The sequence below is a fragment of the Coffea arabica genome, chromosome 2e, assembly GCF_036785885.1.
Source record: "Coffea arabica cultivar ET-39 chromosome 2e, Coffea Arabica ET-39 HiFi, whole genome shotgun sequence".
In the NCBI taxonomy this organism is placed as follows: domain Eukaryota; kingdom Viridiplantae; phylum Streptophyta; class Magnoliopsida; order Gentianales; family Rubiaceae; genus Coffea; species Coffea arabica.
This window is the reverse complement of record NC_092313.1, coordinates 17,296,298-17,313,803: the sequence shown is the minus strand read 5'-3', so window position 1 is coordinate 17,313,803 and position 17,506 is coordinate 17,296,298. Positions and strand designations below refer to the sequence as shown.

The following is a 17,506-nucleotide window of genomic DNA, read 5'->3' as shown; positions in this document are numbered from 1 at the left end:
TTTGATATAATTACTGTAGCACTTTTTGTGATGTGATGTATGTGAGATAAAAAGGTGATTGGAAATATAAAAAGATGGGTTGAGAAATGTGTTTATGATGCAAGTAAAATATTATTTGGGATAAAAGCACTATCCAAACAAACCTAGATCAATGCTTTTTTTTTTTTTTGCCTATTCTTAAAAAAGAATATCCAAGCATTTTAAAGGTAAATCCTTATTTCTTGAGGTTTAAGTGACATCTAATTGAAGTTTCAAAAAAAAAAAAGTGACCTCTAGTTGAATGGAGAAACGTAGTAAAATCATCACTTACTATTTTCAAGATTTTTTAAAATTTTATTTTTACAAATTATTAACTTCAAAGCTTAAAACTTAATTGGGCTTTAGTGGAACGCAGGTTCGAGTTCCTCGTCAGTAAAAGGGGAAGTACCCAAGGCATTTTGGCAGAATGTAGCGACCTTAGTTAAAGGCCTAATTTCTAAACAGGGGTTTGACTCTTCGGAGGTGGATCGACTTTTAATGGGCTCGGATTAATAACGTTTATCATTCGACAGGAAATAGTATACTAATCCACAAAATATATTCTTGGCTTTTTTTTTTTTTTTCAATCGCCAGTTTATCTATATAATCTTATTCTATCATAACTTAAGGGGAGGCCCAGTTAAATTTATAGGAAGCCGATGGTGACTGAACTACCATCGCATCAAACGGGTGCACTACACATCCATCTGGATTTGTCTAGAGAAGCCACATATTGTGGCAACTGGTAGGAGGTCAAGGGTTCACTACCTCATCAAGCTTTAAGGATTTGATGGTGGACTTAAGGATTTGGTGGTGGCCTAGTTTAGTCTAGTGGTTATATATTCTTGGTGGCTGGTGGTTATATATTCTTGGTTAACTACCTCCTTTTAGTGTTTGACATTCAGGCAGGGTGATGAGTTTGGTATGCCAACATTCATCTTCTTGCTAGCATTTGACGACACATCTATACACTAATCCACACTCCACATAATATAGTCCTTGTTAAACACCAATTGTTTGTTTAGTGGTTGATATTTAGGGCGATGAATTTGGTGTCTTGATATTTTCCCAAAATGAGTTCAATTTCAGTTTCAGAAATATTTTCAAGACAGCTAACAAAAAATCAAGGATGGAACACCTAGAATATTCTGGAGACTAAATAATTTAGCCCTCCAATATTGAAAACTTTGACATATCATGTCACCAAATGCTTCCCAAAAGGTAGGTGCTGCTAATTTCCAGCTTGTGGAAGTTTCTAACTCCTTTCGTGGAATCATCATTAGGCCCCGTTTCGGATTTTAGTAAAAAAGTACTTTTAAGTGTTAAAAGTATTTTTAAAATGTTTACTGAAAATCATTTCATAAAATTAGGAATAGAACTTTTGGTGTTAAAAGTACTTTTAACAAACTCAAATTTTATGCTTTTTAGAGTAATTTTTATGATTTAAAAAATAAAATATCAAATTTAATCATCTCATCCTATATTATGAACCAAATATTGTGATATACGTTTTTAAAAATTTTAAAATTACACGTTATTAAATATAATAAGTACTTATTGAATTATATTTTTAAATAATATATTCAAAAGCATTTAAGCAGTTGATAACTATTTTTATTAAAAATTCTATTAGAAAGTGCTTTTTAATAAGTTATCGCAACCAAATGGCGCTTAATAGTACTAGGCATGCTGGACTGAGGCAGACCGGATGCGAGAAACACGCAGCAATGGGTTTGTATCCGTGACTGGTAGTACAAGGCTTTAGAAAGAAAGGCGGTACTTTTTTTTTTTTGCATTGAAACTTTAAAGTAACGTACGGACGACGGCAGGCAGCAAACTGAAAATCAAAACAGCATCATCGGGGCCTAATTTCCCAAGAATGAAACCAGGCGTTTCATCAAGATTCCAGCATTGTCGCCACTTGGATTCAGTATATGAAAAACATGGCCCTCCTTTTCAACATCCACAACCTCCAATTCACCCCTCCATCCGCTCTTCTTCAGCGCCTCACTGTAATGCAAACTCCGATCTCGAATGAAATCTGTCTCCGATGTACACAACAGAATCTTCTCGCACAAAAGGCCCGACAACAATCCAGAACTCGCCATGGGATTAAGCCTTGGATCATCCCACCCTTTGAAATCTGAAGTGATGTACTCCCATAATTCTTCACGCCCTCCCTTGCCAAAATATGGATGCGCTAAAATCAACCCCACAAGCTTCACACCATCCCCCAACCCTTCTCGGCTGGCTTTGACCGCCATGTAATGTGCAATATTGCCTCCGGCGCTGTCACCTGCCAAAAACACCCTTGAAAAGTCGGCGTGATTGTTGAACCAGGGTTCGGGGCCTTGTCTATTGGCATGGGAGGCGACCCATTTTGTTACTGCCCAGGAATCATCGAAGCATGCGGGGATAGGGTGCTCTGGAGCCAACCTGTACTCGATGGACACGGCGACGACGTTGGCCTCAGCTGCTACGGAGGTAAGATAGTTATGGTATACGACGCTGAAAGCTGATCCGATGACAAAGGCCCCCCCGTGGATGTAGATCAGGACAGGAAGTTTCTCGTCGGGTTTGACCGTGGCCGGAAGAGACAAGCGTGCACCTACTTGGGTTTCCGGTGAAATGATGACGTCTTTTGATCGGACACCGCCAGTGCTCTGGGGATCGTCCGAGTCTGATGGAGGGACGAAGGGAGCTTGGAGGAATTTTTCGACGCGGCCATCCTTGTAAACTCGAAAGAATGGAACGAAATCCTGAGCTATTAGCGCAGGATCTGCATGTGGAATTGGGGGGAGCGAGTCCATGAATGATATGGTTTGATGTAATCCCAAGGAAGTTATTAAGGAATTTTGTGTCAAAAGTACTCAAACGAAGTGAAGAATGCTAAAGCAGAGGACTCCAATGTGGGAACTTAAGAAGGAATTTGAAGATTTTGATCAAGGCGAGACAACACTTTTATACTGTACTTTTTTTTTTTTATAATGGAGATGATAATTGTATAATTTATCTATCCTAGACTGCTGGGAGAGGAAGGTTAAAGAGGCTTTGTATCGAGGATTAGTAAATATACAGATCTTACTATATCAAGAAAGAGGCTTTGTATTGAGGATTAGTAAATATACAGATCTTACTAAATTAAAAAAGTATTATGACACAAATCTTGAATTTTTTTGCTGCAGGCGGGATTTGAATCTCCACCTACCTTGGTGACCAGTGAGCTGTGCTCTATTGTACTTGAAGTCGTTGATATAGGTCAATGTATAAGTGAGAGTGGCCGGCAGACTTCTTTTGGTCTATTTGCCGGTCTCGTTGCGGCTTTCAAAGTCTTTATACACCTAATTCAATAGTCAGTAGTCACCATTTATTAGTTTTATAATTTTGGTGGATTCCAATTCCATAATTCTATTACTACCCAGCCCTTTCAACGCGCGGAGTTGAACGAGAGCATTGCTCTATTCGAGCTCGAACTCATGCAAATTATTTGAAGTCGAGCTCTACGAACATCAAATTTTGTTGCTTTGATTGATTTGAGAAAAATGTGAGAACTCAAGCTTACTTTAGAAATCAACTCAAGTTATTTTTTCTCTTACCAATTTTTGATTGGCTTTTTTAAAATTTCTACTTATTTTATTTGAGTTTAACGTAATTAGACAAACATACTCACTTAGTAAAACGTGCAACTGTCCATACTGAAATTATATATATTTTTTAGTAATCTTAGATAAAATATATAAAATTAGTATACACTCAAGCATACTCACATTGAGCATAATACTCGAATGCGAACTCGATTAGCGAGTATTTGACCTAACTGTTTGCAAGTAACTTATTAGTCGACAATACTTTGTTTAACTTATTTCTACTCCTACTCTAGCTTACACCAGAGGAGAGAAGAGGTCCAACGGAACCTAAAGAAATTGACGTGGACTAAATTACCGTTAGATCAGGTACATTACGTACCCGTATGAATTTAGAATAAATTACATATAATGACACATTGATGGGATTTAAATCCTTAACCCCCATCCTATTGAAATTTAAAAGTTTTTTTATAGTGACCAACAGACTAAAGGGCTTTTATAATGAAAGTCCTTTTATTTTTATTAGTCGACAATACTTTGCCTAACTTATTTCTACTCCTACTCTAACTTACACCAGGGAAGAGAAGAGGTCCAACGGAACCTAAAGAGATCGACGGGGACTGAATTACCATTAGATCATATACATTATGTATCCGTATGAATTTAGAATAAATTACATATAATGACACATTGATGGGATTTAAATTCTTGACCCCCATCCTATTGAAATTTAATAGTAACCAGCAGACTAGAGGGCCGTGTTGGTTTCGTTGAAAGTCCTTTAACACCAACTAAACTTCAAGCCTTCTTTTTGTCCCCCACCCCCCCCCCCCCCGGCGCCCCCCTTTTTTGGGTTTTGGTTGGCGGGAAAGAGGATAAGGTGCATTTACTTATTAGACTTGCGTAATAAATTTGCCCCATATCAGCCTCTTAAAGAGTGAGCCTTGGCAGTTGTTGCAGCAAAGCCAGCGGGACCTAAGTTTAAGAGCAGCTTCTTTTGCTATCATCTGAACACTGAATTGCAAGACAAATAGGCAAAAATAGCCGGATGAGCCTAACTAGACATTTGATCTGTTTCTACCCACAAAAATAAAAGGATAATGACAATAATAATTATACCTGGTAATTGGGCGGATTAGACGGGTTTTAGGCTTATTAATATCGGGTTTTCATTTAATTGGGTTACACCCAACCCGCCCAACATTAGATTGAGTTAATTTTGGATTGGGTCATCTCAAACCCATGATTCAAATATGACCCAATATATTAATTAATAGATTTGATATATAAACTCTCTCAAATATATTTTCACATACAAAAAAAAAATTTCACACACATAAACACATTTTCATAAATAGACATATTTTCACACACTAAAACATTAACAGATACAAACGCACACTCACTTTTTAAACTCTTTTGAAATAATGGATTAGTGGAAGAAGATAGGAGGAGATGGGGGTTTTGGCGTGGGTTAGTGGTGTCATAAATGGATTTCGCGTATTGTGTATTTTGCAGTAAAATGAAGAAAGAATCGTATTATGAAAGCAAAGGTAGTTGCCTTGATCAATTAAAGATCTCTTTAATGTCCAACTCTGCGCTGATCTACTAGAACTGAGATTGGGAATGGCATACTAGTACAACAAAAAGTGGAAAAGGTACACATATGATATGGTGTCTGCAAACTTTCTCGGATTGTTATTTTTTCCCAAAATTTTTTTTATGTTTTATTGAATGCATTTTTTAATTATTTTTTTATTATATATATATATTAAATTGTTACAGTATATTTTTTTATAAAATTTTGCAAAAAATAACAATCCAAATGGGCTTATATTTGATTGCATGACAAAAGAAGAAGTGGCAAAAAATATTATGGAAGTAAAAGGAGTGGAATGCTCTGAATATAGGAAAATAATAAAACGTCGACGCATGCAAGTAAGTATTATAGCTAAGTAGCTCATATAATTTTGTTTAGTATCCATACATAGAGGCCTGCTTGGGCTCATGTCAGATGCTGTTTCATGAACAATGAAATGTTTTATGTATCCCATATCCCATCCCCCGTAATTTGTTTATTTGTTTTTTTAACTTAAATTGAGTAATGGGTACCCAACACAAATACCCAAACTGCCCAAAATATATGTGAATTTTTATTACCCAACCCAAAATTGAACCAATACCCAATCCACCCCCTCAAACTAGTGTGTGAATTGTTGGATTTTGGGCATAATTGCGAGGTCTAATAAGTAATAACAATCGATGTGTTGTTTGTGCTTACTACCAATCTAGTTCAACAATTCCATAACCCATTCCATCTGGTCATCTAAATTTAATCAAAGTCACTAGAGAATAAAAATAGTCCTCTAGATGCAACAGGACGTACAAGTGATTGATTATACTAGTAAAACGATTTCGGTTGAAACTATATACGTTTGTCCAGTTGTATGATGTCATTTTAGCATCGCTGCTGACAACAACTCCAAATTGCACGTACATGAATTATAACCTAAACTCATTCACTGTGTCAGATTATATATTTTCTACTAATTTTACAACAATAGTTTTTCCTTTTTCTTTTTGGGGATTCTGATGAAACAAATCCTGTCTTTTTATACTCGGAAGGAAAATTTAATCAAAGAATCATATTATCAGCAACAAATAGAGGTGGCCCAAACTTTCAGTGAGTTACTTTTGCGTTGGGTAAATTTTGGTTCACTCAAACGCATAAACCCAAAATAACCCAAGTCATTTTTTATTTCAATTTTAGATGAATTACATTTTAGTTCTTCATACCTGATCTGTTTGTTAAATTCAACTGCAGAAACGGATGAGTTCATAATTTCATAATTGTTAGTTGTTTTTTTTAACCTTTCCATCTATTTTCTCCGGTCAACTGTAATTTTCCAAGAATTTAAAGAGTCAAAGTGCAATTTTAAAAATTAATGTTAACCTGCTTCTTCTTCACCTCTTCACCGTCGACTCCTCCCTAAACCACCTCACCCATCGTCGCCCAATCCATTCCTTCTCCTCTCTCGTCACCAACTCAAGCCACATCTCTTCTCTCTCTTCAGCTTTATAACAAAAGAAGAAGCAGTAACATCACAACTCTACAGCTCGATGGTTGTTAGAGCATCCAAAATAATTTCTCGTCCGCCGCTGTCATCCACCACCATCGCCGGAACCTGTGTCAGTAAATCTCTGGATAGATGCGGACTCTTTGGCTTCGGTAATAACCGTTGCTTCACTGGCTAACGTAAAATATCGACAATTTTGGTAAAAGAATTTGTCTTTACTCAAGTAATTCGTAAATGCGATCCTGAAAACCAACTAAAAATGCTCATTTGGGAAGTTGGATTTAGAAATAATAGTTTCATTGAGATGTGCCTTTAAACAACATGATAACGGTTATTAATAAAAGATACAAATTACATACACAAGTAATCATCGCTTTAATATCAACTACGATTACGAACTCAATACTATATATCATGCAGTTTAATCCACTGATGGATTATCCACTCAAGTTTAGCTCCCTGCAATCTCTTCTATTGGTGTCTGAAATCTGAATGTTGATGCATTAGATTCCAATATTCCATCACTGCAAAAAGTTCATTATTCTCGAAAATCCGTCTTATTCAACAAATTACTAGTACTAGAAAGAGAGAGAGAGAGAGAGCTTAGGCTTACCCGCTGCCTATCCTCTTAGAAATGAAACCACCCGTCTCATCAAGACTCCGGCGCGGTGACAATCTGGGTTCAAGAGGTGGAAAACATGACCCTCCTCTTCAATGTCCACCAAATCCAACTCACCTTTCCATCCGCTTTTCTTCAAGGCCTCATAGTAAAGCTGACCACTCTCTCTGATGATATCTTTCTCGGATATGCAAATCAGAATCTTGCCACAAACAAGGCTCGATAACGAACCCGGATGAGCCATCGGATTCAGCCTTGGATCCTCCCATCCCTTAAAGTCTGAACAGATAAGCTCCCAAAGTTTATTAGGCTTCCCATCACCGAAAAAGGGATGCATCAAAATCACTCCCTCGAGCTTTACGCCGTCGCCCAGCCCATCTTGACCTGCTCTCACTGCCATGTTATGGGCAATGTTACCTCCAGCGCTGTCGCCGGAGAAGAAGACCTTGGTGAAGTCGGCGTGATTATTAATCCATAAATCGGGGCCTTGTCTATCTTTGGCATGAGCTGTGACCCAATTAATCACTGCCCAGGAATCGTCGTAGCACGCGGGCACGGGGTGCTCCGGAGCCAACCTGTATTCGACGGACACGGCGATGATATTCGCCTCGGCTACGAGGGAGCTAACGTAGTTATGGTATTGAATGGAGAAGGCCGATTCGATGGCGAAGGCACCACCGTGGATGTAGATGAGGAGGGGACGTTTCTCATCGGGCTTGATTGTTTTGGGAAGGAATAGCCGTGCTCCTACCTTGTTTTCCGGTGAGATGACGATGCCTTTTGATCGGACACCACCGGTGACGGCGTTCGGATCTTCCGAATCAGACGGAGGGGTGAAGGGAGTTTGACTGAACCTTTCGACACGGCCATCTTTGAATACGCGAAAGAGAGGAAGGAAACTGTGAAGTACATCAGGAGCGTCAGGTATTTGGATTGAGAGATCCATTGATGCCAGGAACACAAGAAATTGCAATTAAACCGATTCAATTATGTCTTTGTATCCAACTGCAATTGATTTTTCTCAATCTTGAAGGAAAAAAATTCAAGATTCTAAAGCTCAAATAAAGAACAGGCTTCAAAGTCTGCGTAATAAACCAACAATCAATCAGTACAAGACACTTGTTTTCCTGTTCTGGTAGATGCTATGAAGTGCAATACACGCTCGTTGTCCATACGGTTTAAGAGTGCCGTTGCACTTCTGCTGGTTTGTACTATGATCGCGACTTGAAAGTGTGGAAGCATGCTTCAATGGTTCTATAATTACTATTATTTTTTGAATTAATCTTTCTTACATTGATTGCGACAGCGTATACAAATTTTGCACACATATTATAAATCAAACAGTAATAATATATATATTATCAGTGTACTCTGATTTTCTCTGTAGTAATAGGAGTATGTCAAAATTAAGAAAGTTAAGAGTTCCTGTTTGGCAAAGAAATTTTTTGGAGGCATGTCTAAAAATTTACTGCAACTTACTATAGAAGTTGTAGAAAAAAATTTTTGAAATGTGTAAATTTCTGGATATTTTGAAGTGTGTAATTTAAAATTTTTGAGAAGTTTTTTGAGATTATGGTAGTTAAAATTGTTAAAAAATTTGTAGCAAATAAACTTGGTCACAAACTTACTTGCCAAACAAGGCCCTAATTTTTACAACCCAAGGGAACATCACGGGGTAGGTAAACAAACACCGCGCATGTATTGTCTCCTCAAAAGCACAAGCCAGTTGCATGCGGACAGGCGTCAAAAGATAACAAAAAAGTTTCTGTCCAGCTTGCTTCCCGTCTTTGCTAGCGTTTCAATAGACATTTCGTTTAGCTTGCTTCCCATCAGAATTGAGTTTGTACCATGGTGGCAGTCCCATCGAGCTATTTTTTCTAATCATGCAACGCTTTCATTTGGGTGTTCAAAAAGATTAAATAAAAAAAAAGAGGTAGTCGAGAAAATTGAATTGGTCTAAACCAAAAAAAAAAAAAAGTGATCAATCCCTAATCTTTAACATGGTTAGTTTGTCTGAACCTATATGAAAAACTATATGTTAAGATGTGATTTTCAATTTTCAAAATTTGTGGTCACCTGAACCTATGTGTGTACGTATACGTGTAAGATTGGTTAAGATGACCAGTGTCCAAATGTAAACCATAATTATTTAATCATTTGCTAATAATTTAAGTTAAGAGACTCATGCCATAATATATATATATATATATATATATTATTTTTCAAAACTTGTAAATTTATATATTTAATCATATCTTCCACTTACTTTTTCGTTTCTTGCATTTGCTGCCACTAATTTCAATTATTCTACTACTCTATCTTTTTTATCTTTCTTCAAAATTTCTTTTCTTTTTCTCATAAATTCTTATCCACTTCACACTCTATCCATTTATTTTTGAATTTTTAGAGCTTAAATGTTTGGTTGTGAAGCAGTTCGGCATCCTTAATAGAAAATGAATTAATAGTTTTCAAGAAATAGAGAAAATTAAAACAAATGTTTGAATATATTATGTTTTGATTATCGATTAATCTTTGTTTTTCTATTTTGTTGGTATTTTTTTTAGAGTTTTAGGATTAAATACTCTTATTAATTTAGACAACTGTTGCATTGTTTTTTTTTTAATCTAATTTATTTTTCTTGTTCTTCTACAAGTGCAAGAGTGTTAGGTTATCCTGTGTGCCAATCGCATCTTATAGGTTAACAAGTCAGTGGTTAAATATAATAAGGGTATCCAATGCAATTTTGCTGAATTGCAACTTGCGGCAAGGGTCAATGAAATTGTAAATGAACTGATTGCGGATCCATGAACGTTAGCTTCCACCGCTCTACGTATTCACACTTCTTCCATCTAATTTTAACCTTAAAATGAGCCCATCTCTTCGCATCTCTTCTTTTCTTTTGGGTTGGGGGGCTCTTGTCTCACATAAAGCCCAAAAGTATCGGTCAGTAGTAAGGTTCCCTGGACCAATAATTTGCTCGGAGACCCAAGTTACACGATAATTAATACTCCCTCCGTCCCACTTTGATAGTCCTGTTTCTTTTTTCACACAGTTTAAGAAAAAGTAGTTAACTTTGTTGGAAAAATAAATTTAGATTGCTATTTTCCTAAAATACCCTCACATTAAATATGGTACAACTTTATGGGAACTTGAATTGATGGTAAAAAAAGAATCAACTCTCATTAAATGGGGTAGGTGTATAGTAACAACTACTTACATTGAATAAGGGTATTTTAAGAAAATTAAAATACAACTACATTCTTCAGTTGGAAAGTGGACTACAATTTGGGACAGATGAAAAAGAAATACATGACTATCAAAGTGGGACGGAGGGAGTACTAAGAGAGGTAAAAATAAAACGAGGCCAGCGAAATAGTAAAAAAATCTCAGAGAAGGTTTGTGAAATTATCCCATTTAGCAGCCTATTTCCCTCTCTGTCGGTTTTTAGCAGCCTAGTTTTCCGAGAGAACGAGACCCGGTTTACCTTTAACGCGCCTCTTGTTGTCAGTTGAAATCTAAAGGTCGTATAGTATGATCAGATCGTACATGGTTATAATAGTACTGACATTTATATGAAGTATTCCATTTCTAAGGCATTTATAAACGACATTTTTCAGCCAATAATAGTACTACTGTTAATTAAGACGCAAATCAAGCCGCTATTCTATAATAATATTTTATGTTCGGGGGTGCTTCTTCATCGATCCTTGATGAATGACTTTGGATTTTAATACGTACTGCTAGCAGGCAAGCTGAGCCCATAATTAATGGGCATCCGTCCCATGATAATCGAGTGCTATTTGGTTATTTTGTCGAGAACCCGAGAAAGTGAAATCATTACATTACAGCAACAAAGTAAAAGACCACGTGGAATTATTTATGCTTCAAATTTACTCCTTTGTTTATTCCTGCCACTCTAAGCAACCGAGTGCTCCTTGAGCTCAATGATCAATAATATTCATGATTATTGCTCCTCCTACTTTATGCCCGCTTTTTTCAATTCAATAATGCCCTTTTAGCTAACAAAATCAACCGCACCACTCTACTACCTGTCACCGAAACATCCATCCAAGAAATTTCTTCATTTTCATTACTTTTTTATGAAGCTCGCAATTCAGTCCCTCTTGGATTATGGCTATTTTTAGGATTTTTTTTTTTGTAAAAAAATGTATTATAATATTTAATGTATATAAAATAAAAAATATATATTCACGAAAAAACAAAATTTCGTTTTTTATAGAAAACTACTACAATACAAACAAAGTCTGAATCAGAAGTCAGCTCAATGTTTTATTTGTAATTTGTAATCTTTTTCTACCTATATTCCCGCGCACTAGGACGAATTAACAAATGATGAATTCCACAAAAGGTAGAGTTGGATTGAATTGAATGTTGAAAGTGATTGTAATTAGAAGGTCTGCGTTGAATGTCTCCTATTTATTAAAAAAGAAAAAGAAAAAATGCATGAGTAAAAACCGGTCCTCAAAAGATTCCATATGAATAAAATATGTGACTACTTTTTAAAATTTGGCAATTAATGTGCCCTTAATTAATACTAGTAGTAAATCTCTAAAACCTAGGCGAAAAGTAATGAATGAAGCACGGGTCAAGCGGGCAGGTGGTGAGTAGTACGTGAGACCCCGTAACACCAGCTGGTATCCATTGCCGTTCTTATCTGATTTTTTTTTTCTCCCTTTTGAAATGCTACTACTAATAATTTGAAATCCAGCATCCAGGTGAATGGATTAACAACGTTCCACATTTTGACAAAATCAATGCTCGTAGGAAACGCTGTCGTCTTTGTCCCTTCCGGTTTCTTAACTCAAGTAGTACCATAGTTGATTGAATTCCAACAAGTTCTTGTTTCTGATTTGGATACGGATTAGTGATCATAATATTCTTCCAGTGATAGCGTTTCACTGTGGCGGACTCCGTTTTTGCGAGGGAAAAACAACACAGACAGCGAGAGAAATCAGAAATATGTAGAAATCTGAGGGAATATCTTTGAAAAAAAAAACAACAAAAGGAACAGTAAAAGAAAAAGAAAAAAGGGGGTGCGCGAACAACGGACGAAGCAGGGCATCTTTTTCCCCCGATCATCAATTTGTTCCTCACGAGAAAAAGCAAAAGCTCAAAACTAACTTTGGCTTCCAAATACTACTGATTAATAATCTCTTTATATTTACCATTAGTATTATTTTGGGCTGATGCATTGCATGGGCACACGCGGAAGAGAAGATATACTGGTCATAGGAGAATGAACAAAGCTAGAAAGAAAAGGGTAAAGATGTCTTGTTGAATCTCTGCACCTCTACACCAAAAATCCCTTTACTTTTTTCTTCCTTTTAGCAGCAGCCTAGCACCGGCCCTGCCCCCCTAAACATGGCGGACGATCTCTGTTTCTTCAACAAGGTGCGTTCTTTTCTGGGTCTCATGTATCTTTGTCTGCAAATATTGTTCTGGGCTACAAACTTGTCATTTTGGCAGAAATTGGCGTTTTTTCCCCCGTTTCGTTGAGGTTTCTTGAATATATTGTTTGTCCTTCATCTGGGTTATGGGATATTTGGATACGTGTTGCCTCCATCCATCTCAGGCTTTGGGCTTTCTGCTCCTAGCATTCTACAGGAGCAAACCCTTTCCCTAGTTTGAATATTTCTTTTCAATTTTGTTTAATTTGTGTAGGAATAATCATTTAAACATGCATTAAGAAGTTCATGGGAAATAAAGATAGTGTTGCCTACTTCACTGAAATTCCAACGATCAATTTATTTCTGTTATTGTAGCTCATTTTTTGTGAAAAATCAGGCCATCCTTGGAATTTTCCCTTTCTTTTGCTTAATTATGTATATTTCGGATTATATTGGTGGGAGGGGCAGGGGAGGATGAAAATCTGGAGCTTGGATTGTGCTCCTTCATCAGCCATTCGGGCCAGAAGATGACATTTCTAATGACATTTAGTTTATCCGTCGTTTCAGGATAGCTTGATCCTTAAGCCTCCGAAGAAGTCTACATTGTTGTTGAGAATGGTGGTCTTGATATTTTCAATGGTTTGCGGAGTATATATATGTTCTATATGTCTTAGGCAAATTAGTTCCCGGTCCACTGCGCGGTTGTTAAGTGTGGAAGTGGTGAGGCCCTGCGAGCCACCTGACGTCGAGCCTTCAGAAAAACCTTTTGTGCACTTCCCCAAACCTAAAACTTTTCGCAGGTGAGACATTGACTTGCACATTTTCTGCTAGGGTCTTTTAATTGCTGATGAACTCAAATGCCTTGTTTTGGATAATTAGGGCCGAATGTGCATGCCATCCTGTTCGAAATTTTGCAATTTTGTCCACACAAAGATCAGGAAGTGGATGGTTTGAGACATTGTTAAACAGTCATATCAACATAAGTTCAAATGGGGAGATTTTTTCTGTTAAACCCCGGAGGGCTAATGTTTCAACAATAGTTGAAACTTTAGATAAACTCTACAATCTAGATTTTTTCACTAGTGCTTCCAAGAATGAGTGCACTGCTGCTGTTGGATTGAAGTGGATGCTTAATCAGGTGAGTTACTGGAATATTTCAAGTTCTCTCTGTTGCTTGTGTTGTCTAAAATTTCTTTTTGATACGAGAACACCATTTTGATTTTGTTGGAGTTCCTCTGGTCTTTTAATTTTCTGTTGCTATAGGGTAGTGAAATCTTAATTACCAGTACCGCATTATACAGAAGCCGTCCTCCCCCCCCTCCCCCCCAACCACAAAAACCCACCAAAAAAAAGGTTATTCAGAAGTTCACTTTAAACCATTCCTGTGACAAGCGAACCACTCTTGTCAAAGGATCACGAAACTTTAACCCTTGCAGCAGGGTTAAGCAAGAGCTGCCAGTTCTCTTTCTATCTCCATGAGTAATAGATTTAACTGGTCCACACATGATTTGAAACTGCATGTATTGTATTTGGGCTATGGACATGCCAAGGTGTAAACATCTTGAGTTGTAGATGGGTGGGATCAACTTACAGCGTGTCAGATGTTTTGTGTGCTGGTGTACTTTTCTTCTGACTTTACTTTTGACTCTTTAAGCTTCATATATGATGTGCATCTCATTTGTGGAATTTATTACTGCTTCAAAACCTCAAGTTAATCAGGCTGTAATATGTATTTAATTTAGCTAGTGTCTAATGGTTAGATCATAAGATATCCCATGACTAGATTAAGCTAGGCAGGATCTGTGGCGACTGGTTGTGAAAGGAACTGACAATTTTGGTTTGTAGGCTTTATTCAAACATCTCCTGGAATCCAAAAGCCAAAGAGTGGTTGTTTTTTTTTTTTTGGGGGTGGGGTGGGGGGGCATGAGGGTGTGTGTTGTGATGTTTATGACATAACTCCAGAAAAGAAAATAGTACCGCTAATTCGGTACAAGTGACTCATGGCCGTTATGAATTCCTAACCATATTGCTGCTTGTCGTGCCAAGCATTTATATGAGCATAACAATACTAGGTTATGCATACAATTTGCTCCTCCTACTGGTGTGTGTGAAGTTATTATGTGTTGCCAAGAGTTAACAGCTGCGTAAATACTTGCTTTCTCTTCCATGTGTTTGCTAAAGAACATCAAACGTGGCTTCTGAAATTTATTGTTCAAAACTGCATGCCTTAGTTTTTTGCATATTTCAGCGAATTCATGCAGTCATATATTAAGTTACGAGTCTAAATGCAACATAGCTTTGGCTACCAAAATATCCACCTGAAGAAAGGAAGTAAACTCTGATGAAAAGGAAATATCAGTACATCGTATGTCTGCTTATAAATAATGCTGTGACTTTACACCTAAAGAAAGGCAAGTAGAGGAATTGACTTTCTTTAGGTTAAGAAAAATGAGAAATTCACTTTTCATTCATAATAGGTGGGAAGTGCACTGATCTTTTTTGGGTCTATTGCAGGGTCTAATGCAGAATCATGAAGAAATAGTACAATACATCAACGATAAAGGAGTTTCCATAATTTTTCTCTTCAGAAGAAATCTTTTGCGCAGGATGATCTCTATACTTGCAAATTCTTATGATCAAAATGCCAAGCTACTGAATGGAACACACAAATCACATGTGCATTCTCACCAGGAGGTCTCTCTCTCTCTCTCTCTCTCTCTCTCTCTCTGTGAGACAATAAAACAAACATAGAGAGACATGCAAATGAACATAAAATGTTATTGACCAATAATAGTTGTTCCTGAAACCTGAACAACTGTTGCAGGCTGAGATACTTGCAAGATACAAGCCCACAATCAATGCAACATTGCTGATACCGAACCTGAGGCAAGTAGAAGAGATGGTTACTAAAGCTTTAGAATACTTCAAGAGCACTAGACATATCGTCCTCTATTATGAGGACATAATAAAAAACCGAACTGTAAGACATCATCCCATGTATCACTATCTTTTCATTCACTTTCACTGAGAAAACAAAAAACTTTGGCGTTTCATTTTGTTCTCTTGTAAACTGAAGCTACTTCTTGTACTTCTTTTCCAGAAACTGATGGACGTTCAAGACTTTCTGAGGGTTCCAAAAATGGAGCTCAACAGTCGTCAGATAAAAATACACAGAGGATCCTTGTCTTCCCAGGTTGAGAATTGGGTAGACGTTGAAAAGGCACTGAAGGGAACTCCGTACGAGAGCTTCCTACAAGCTGATTATAGGGTGTAGATTTTCATGCTGTGTGTAAATATAGCACGGCCCTTTTTTTTTTTTTCTTTATTACCTTTAATCATTTCATTCATTATTTTTGGTTAGCAGAAGCTAACAGGGCAGCACCCTGTTAAAATTTTGGCCACAGCACCTAGCTTCCCCTTCCGCCGACACCAAAGGACAGAAATGCATAATAGTAGTGAATGTAGTTCAATTTTTATATTTATCAGTTCTCCTGGCAACGTGTATTCGTGGATCCATATATGTCAAAGAGTGCTAATGCATATCGAACAGTCTGCAGTTATACAACAGTGTAGCTGATCAGGATGTAACCCTCATCGTAGATTGAATTTCCATACTCAGCAGCATAGCAAAATTTATGTTATTTCTCAGAAGAATGAGATTCAGAAGAGTCTTGAATTTGGTGCGGTAGCTTCAGGCAAGTGTTATATTTGCGAGCACATAGGTTATGCCATGAAGCATTATCAATTTGTACGAAATGCCTGAATTTTTCATGTTTTATTTCTCTTTTACAGTATATATATATATATATATATATATATATATATATATATATTTTTTTGGTGGCATCTTGAAATCTAGTTTAGTCGTTAATTACGTTTTGAAAGCATTGCTTCGAAGAAGAGACACCTGTGCTGTAGCGTTTCATCAATCGGATTTTGTCAATTGTACATAACCCATTTCAGGTACATCAATGCTACTTTCGAGTATGTTACTGCTACGATTGGGAATTTGTCAATTATAGATTACAGAATCCAGATACAGTCATAAATACCTAAATGCTTTGCTACCCAATTGTTAATGACTTGGCTTCTTACCGCAAAATACGAGGAAGCTTTGGTGGTCCTGAGTTCTTTTTAATGCGTGATGGCGGCTGTGAAGATCAGAACCAACTCAAACAAGGGTCGGGTCCTCTTTGGACTATAGGTTAGGGGTTTGAACCCTATCTACAGTGAAAAAAAATTTAAAAGAGTTATCAGAGCACCATATTATCGTTATCGTAAAAAAATAGTTCATGCTTCAACTGTTGTCTTTTCAATCGAACCTAAATCCCAATACCTGATCTTGTAGAACTCATTTTAAGTAGAGATCAAATATTTTGAGTATATCTTTTTAATACCAAATGGTTCATGCTGCATTGTGATGATACTCATATCTCAATGTAAACAACATATACTAGTAATAATTAGCCGAAGTAGATATGTTCCTAAAATCTTCCAAGTTAAAGAATAATCAGTTGATATTTCCGTCATGCTAGTATATCTTACGGACCAGCAATTTGTGACACCAGTTCTCTTTCTCAATTTGTGGTTTGTGGTTGGAGAAAATTACAAAATAGCACCATCCTCCTAAACATGTACTGTAAAAGAATATCATAAGACGAGTTGAAAACGACCGGGCAATTGGAACTTTTGTGACTGGTACCAGCACCAAGAATAATGCCAGACATAAGTTAACAACGAAGAATTCTCAAAAAAAAAAATTTTTTTTTTTTGGGGTAAAAAACAAGAAGAATTCTC

At 36.9% G+C, this 17,506-nt stretch overlaps 3 protein-coding genes across 4 annotated transcripts; 1 reads left to right on the top strand and 2 right to left on the bottom strand.

Moving 5' to 3' along the window:
* Positions 1-1,610: 1,610 nt before the first annotated feature.
* LOC113731399 (probable carboxylesterase 7) lies at positions 1,611-2,934 on the bottom strand. The gene has a single exon (XM_027256658.2). It carries the CDS (start codon positions 2,826-2,828, stop codon positions 1,884-1,886), a length of 945 nt encoding a protein of 314 aa, XP_027112459.1. The 5' UTR covers positions 2,829-2,934; the 3' UTR covers positions 1,611-1,883.
* Positions 2,935-6,962: 4,028 nt separating this feature from the next.
* LOC113731398 (2-hydroxyisoflavanone dehydratase-like) lies at positions 6,963-8,481 on the bottom strand. Of its 2 annotated transcripts, none has more exons than XM_027256656.2 (2): positions 7,296-8,481; positions 6,963-7,206 (listed from the first exon to the last, which is right to left on the bottom strand). In XM_027256656.2, exon 1 carries the CDS (start codon positions 8,245-8,247, stop codon positions 7,303-7,305), a length of 945 nt encoding a protein of 314 aa, XP_027112457.1. In that variant the 5' UTR covers positions 8,248-8,481; the 3' UTR covers positions 6,963-7,206; positions 7,296-7,302. The 2 variants fall into 2 exon arrangements, with proteins under 2 accessions (XP_027112457.1, XP_027112458.1); XM_027256657.2 differs by having other exon boundaries at positions 6,963-7,170; positions 7,296-8,453.
* A 3,953-nt stretch (positions 8,482-12,434) lies between these two features.
* LOC113731395 (uncharacterized) lies at positions 12,435-16,375 on the top strand. Its single transcript, XM_027256653.2, has 6 exons — positions 12,435-12,713; positions 13,277-13,509; positions 13,589-13,847; positions 15,224-15,403; positions 15,534-15,689; positions 15,810-16,375. The coding sequence occupies exons 1-6, from the start codon at positions 12,684-12,686 to the stop codon at positions 15,981-15,983; spliced, it is 1,032 nt and encodes a 343-aa protein (XP_027112454.1). The 5' UTR covers positions 12,435-12,683; the 3' UTR covers positions 15,984-16,375.
* The last annotated feature ends 1,131 nt before the right edge of the window (positions 16,376-17,506 follow it).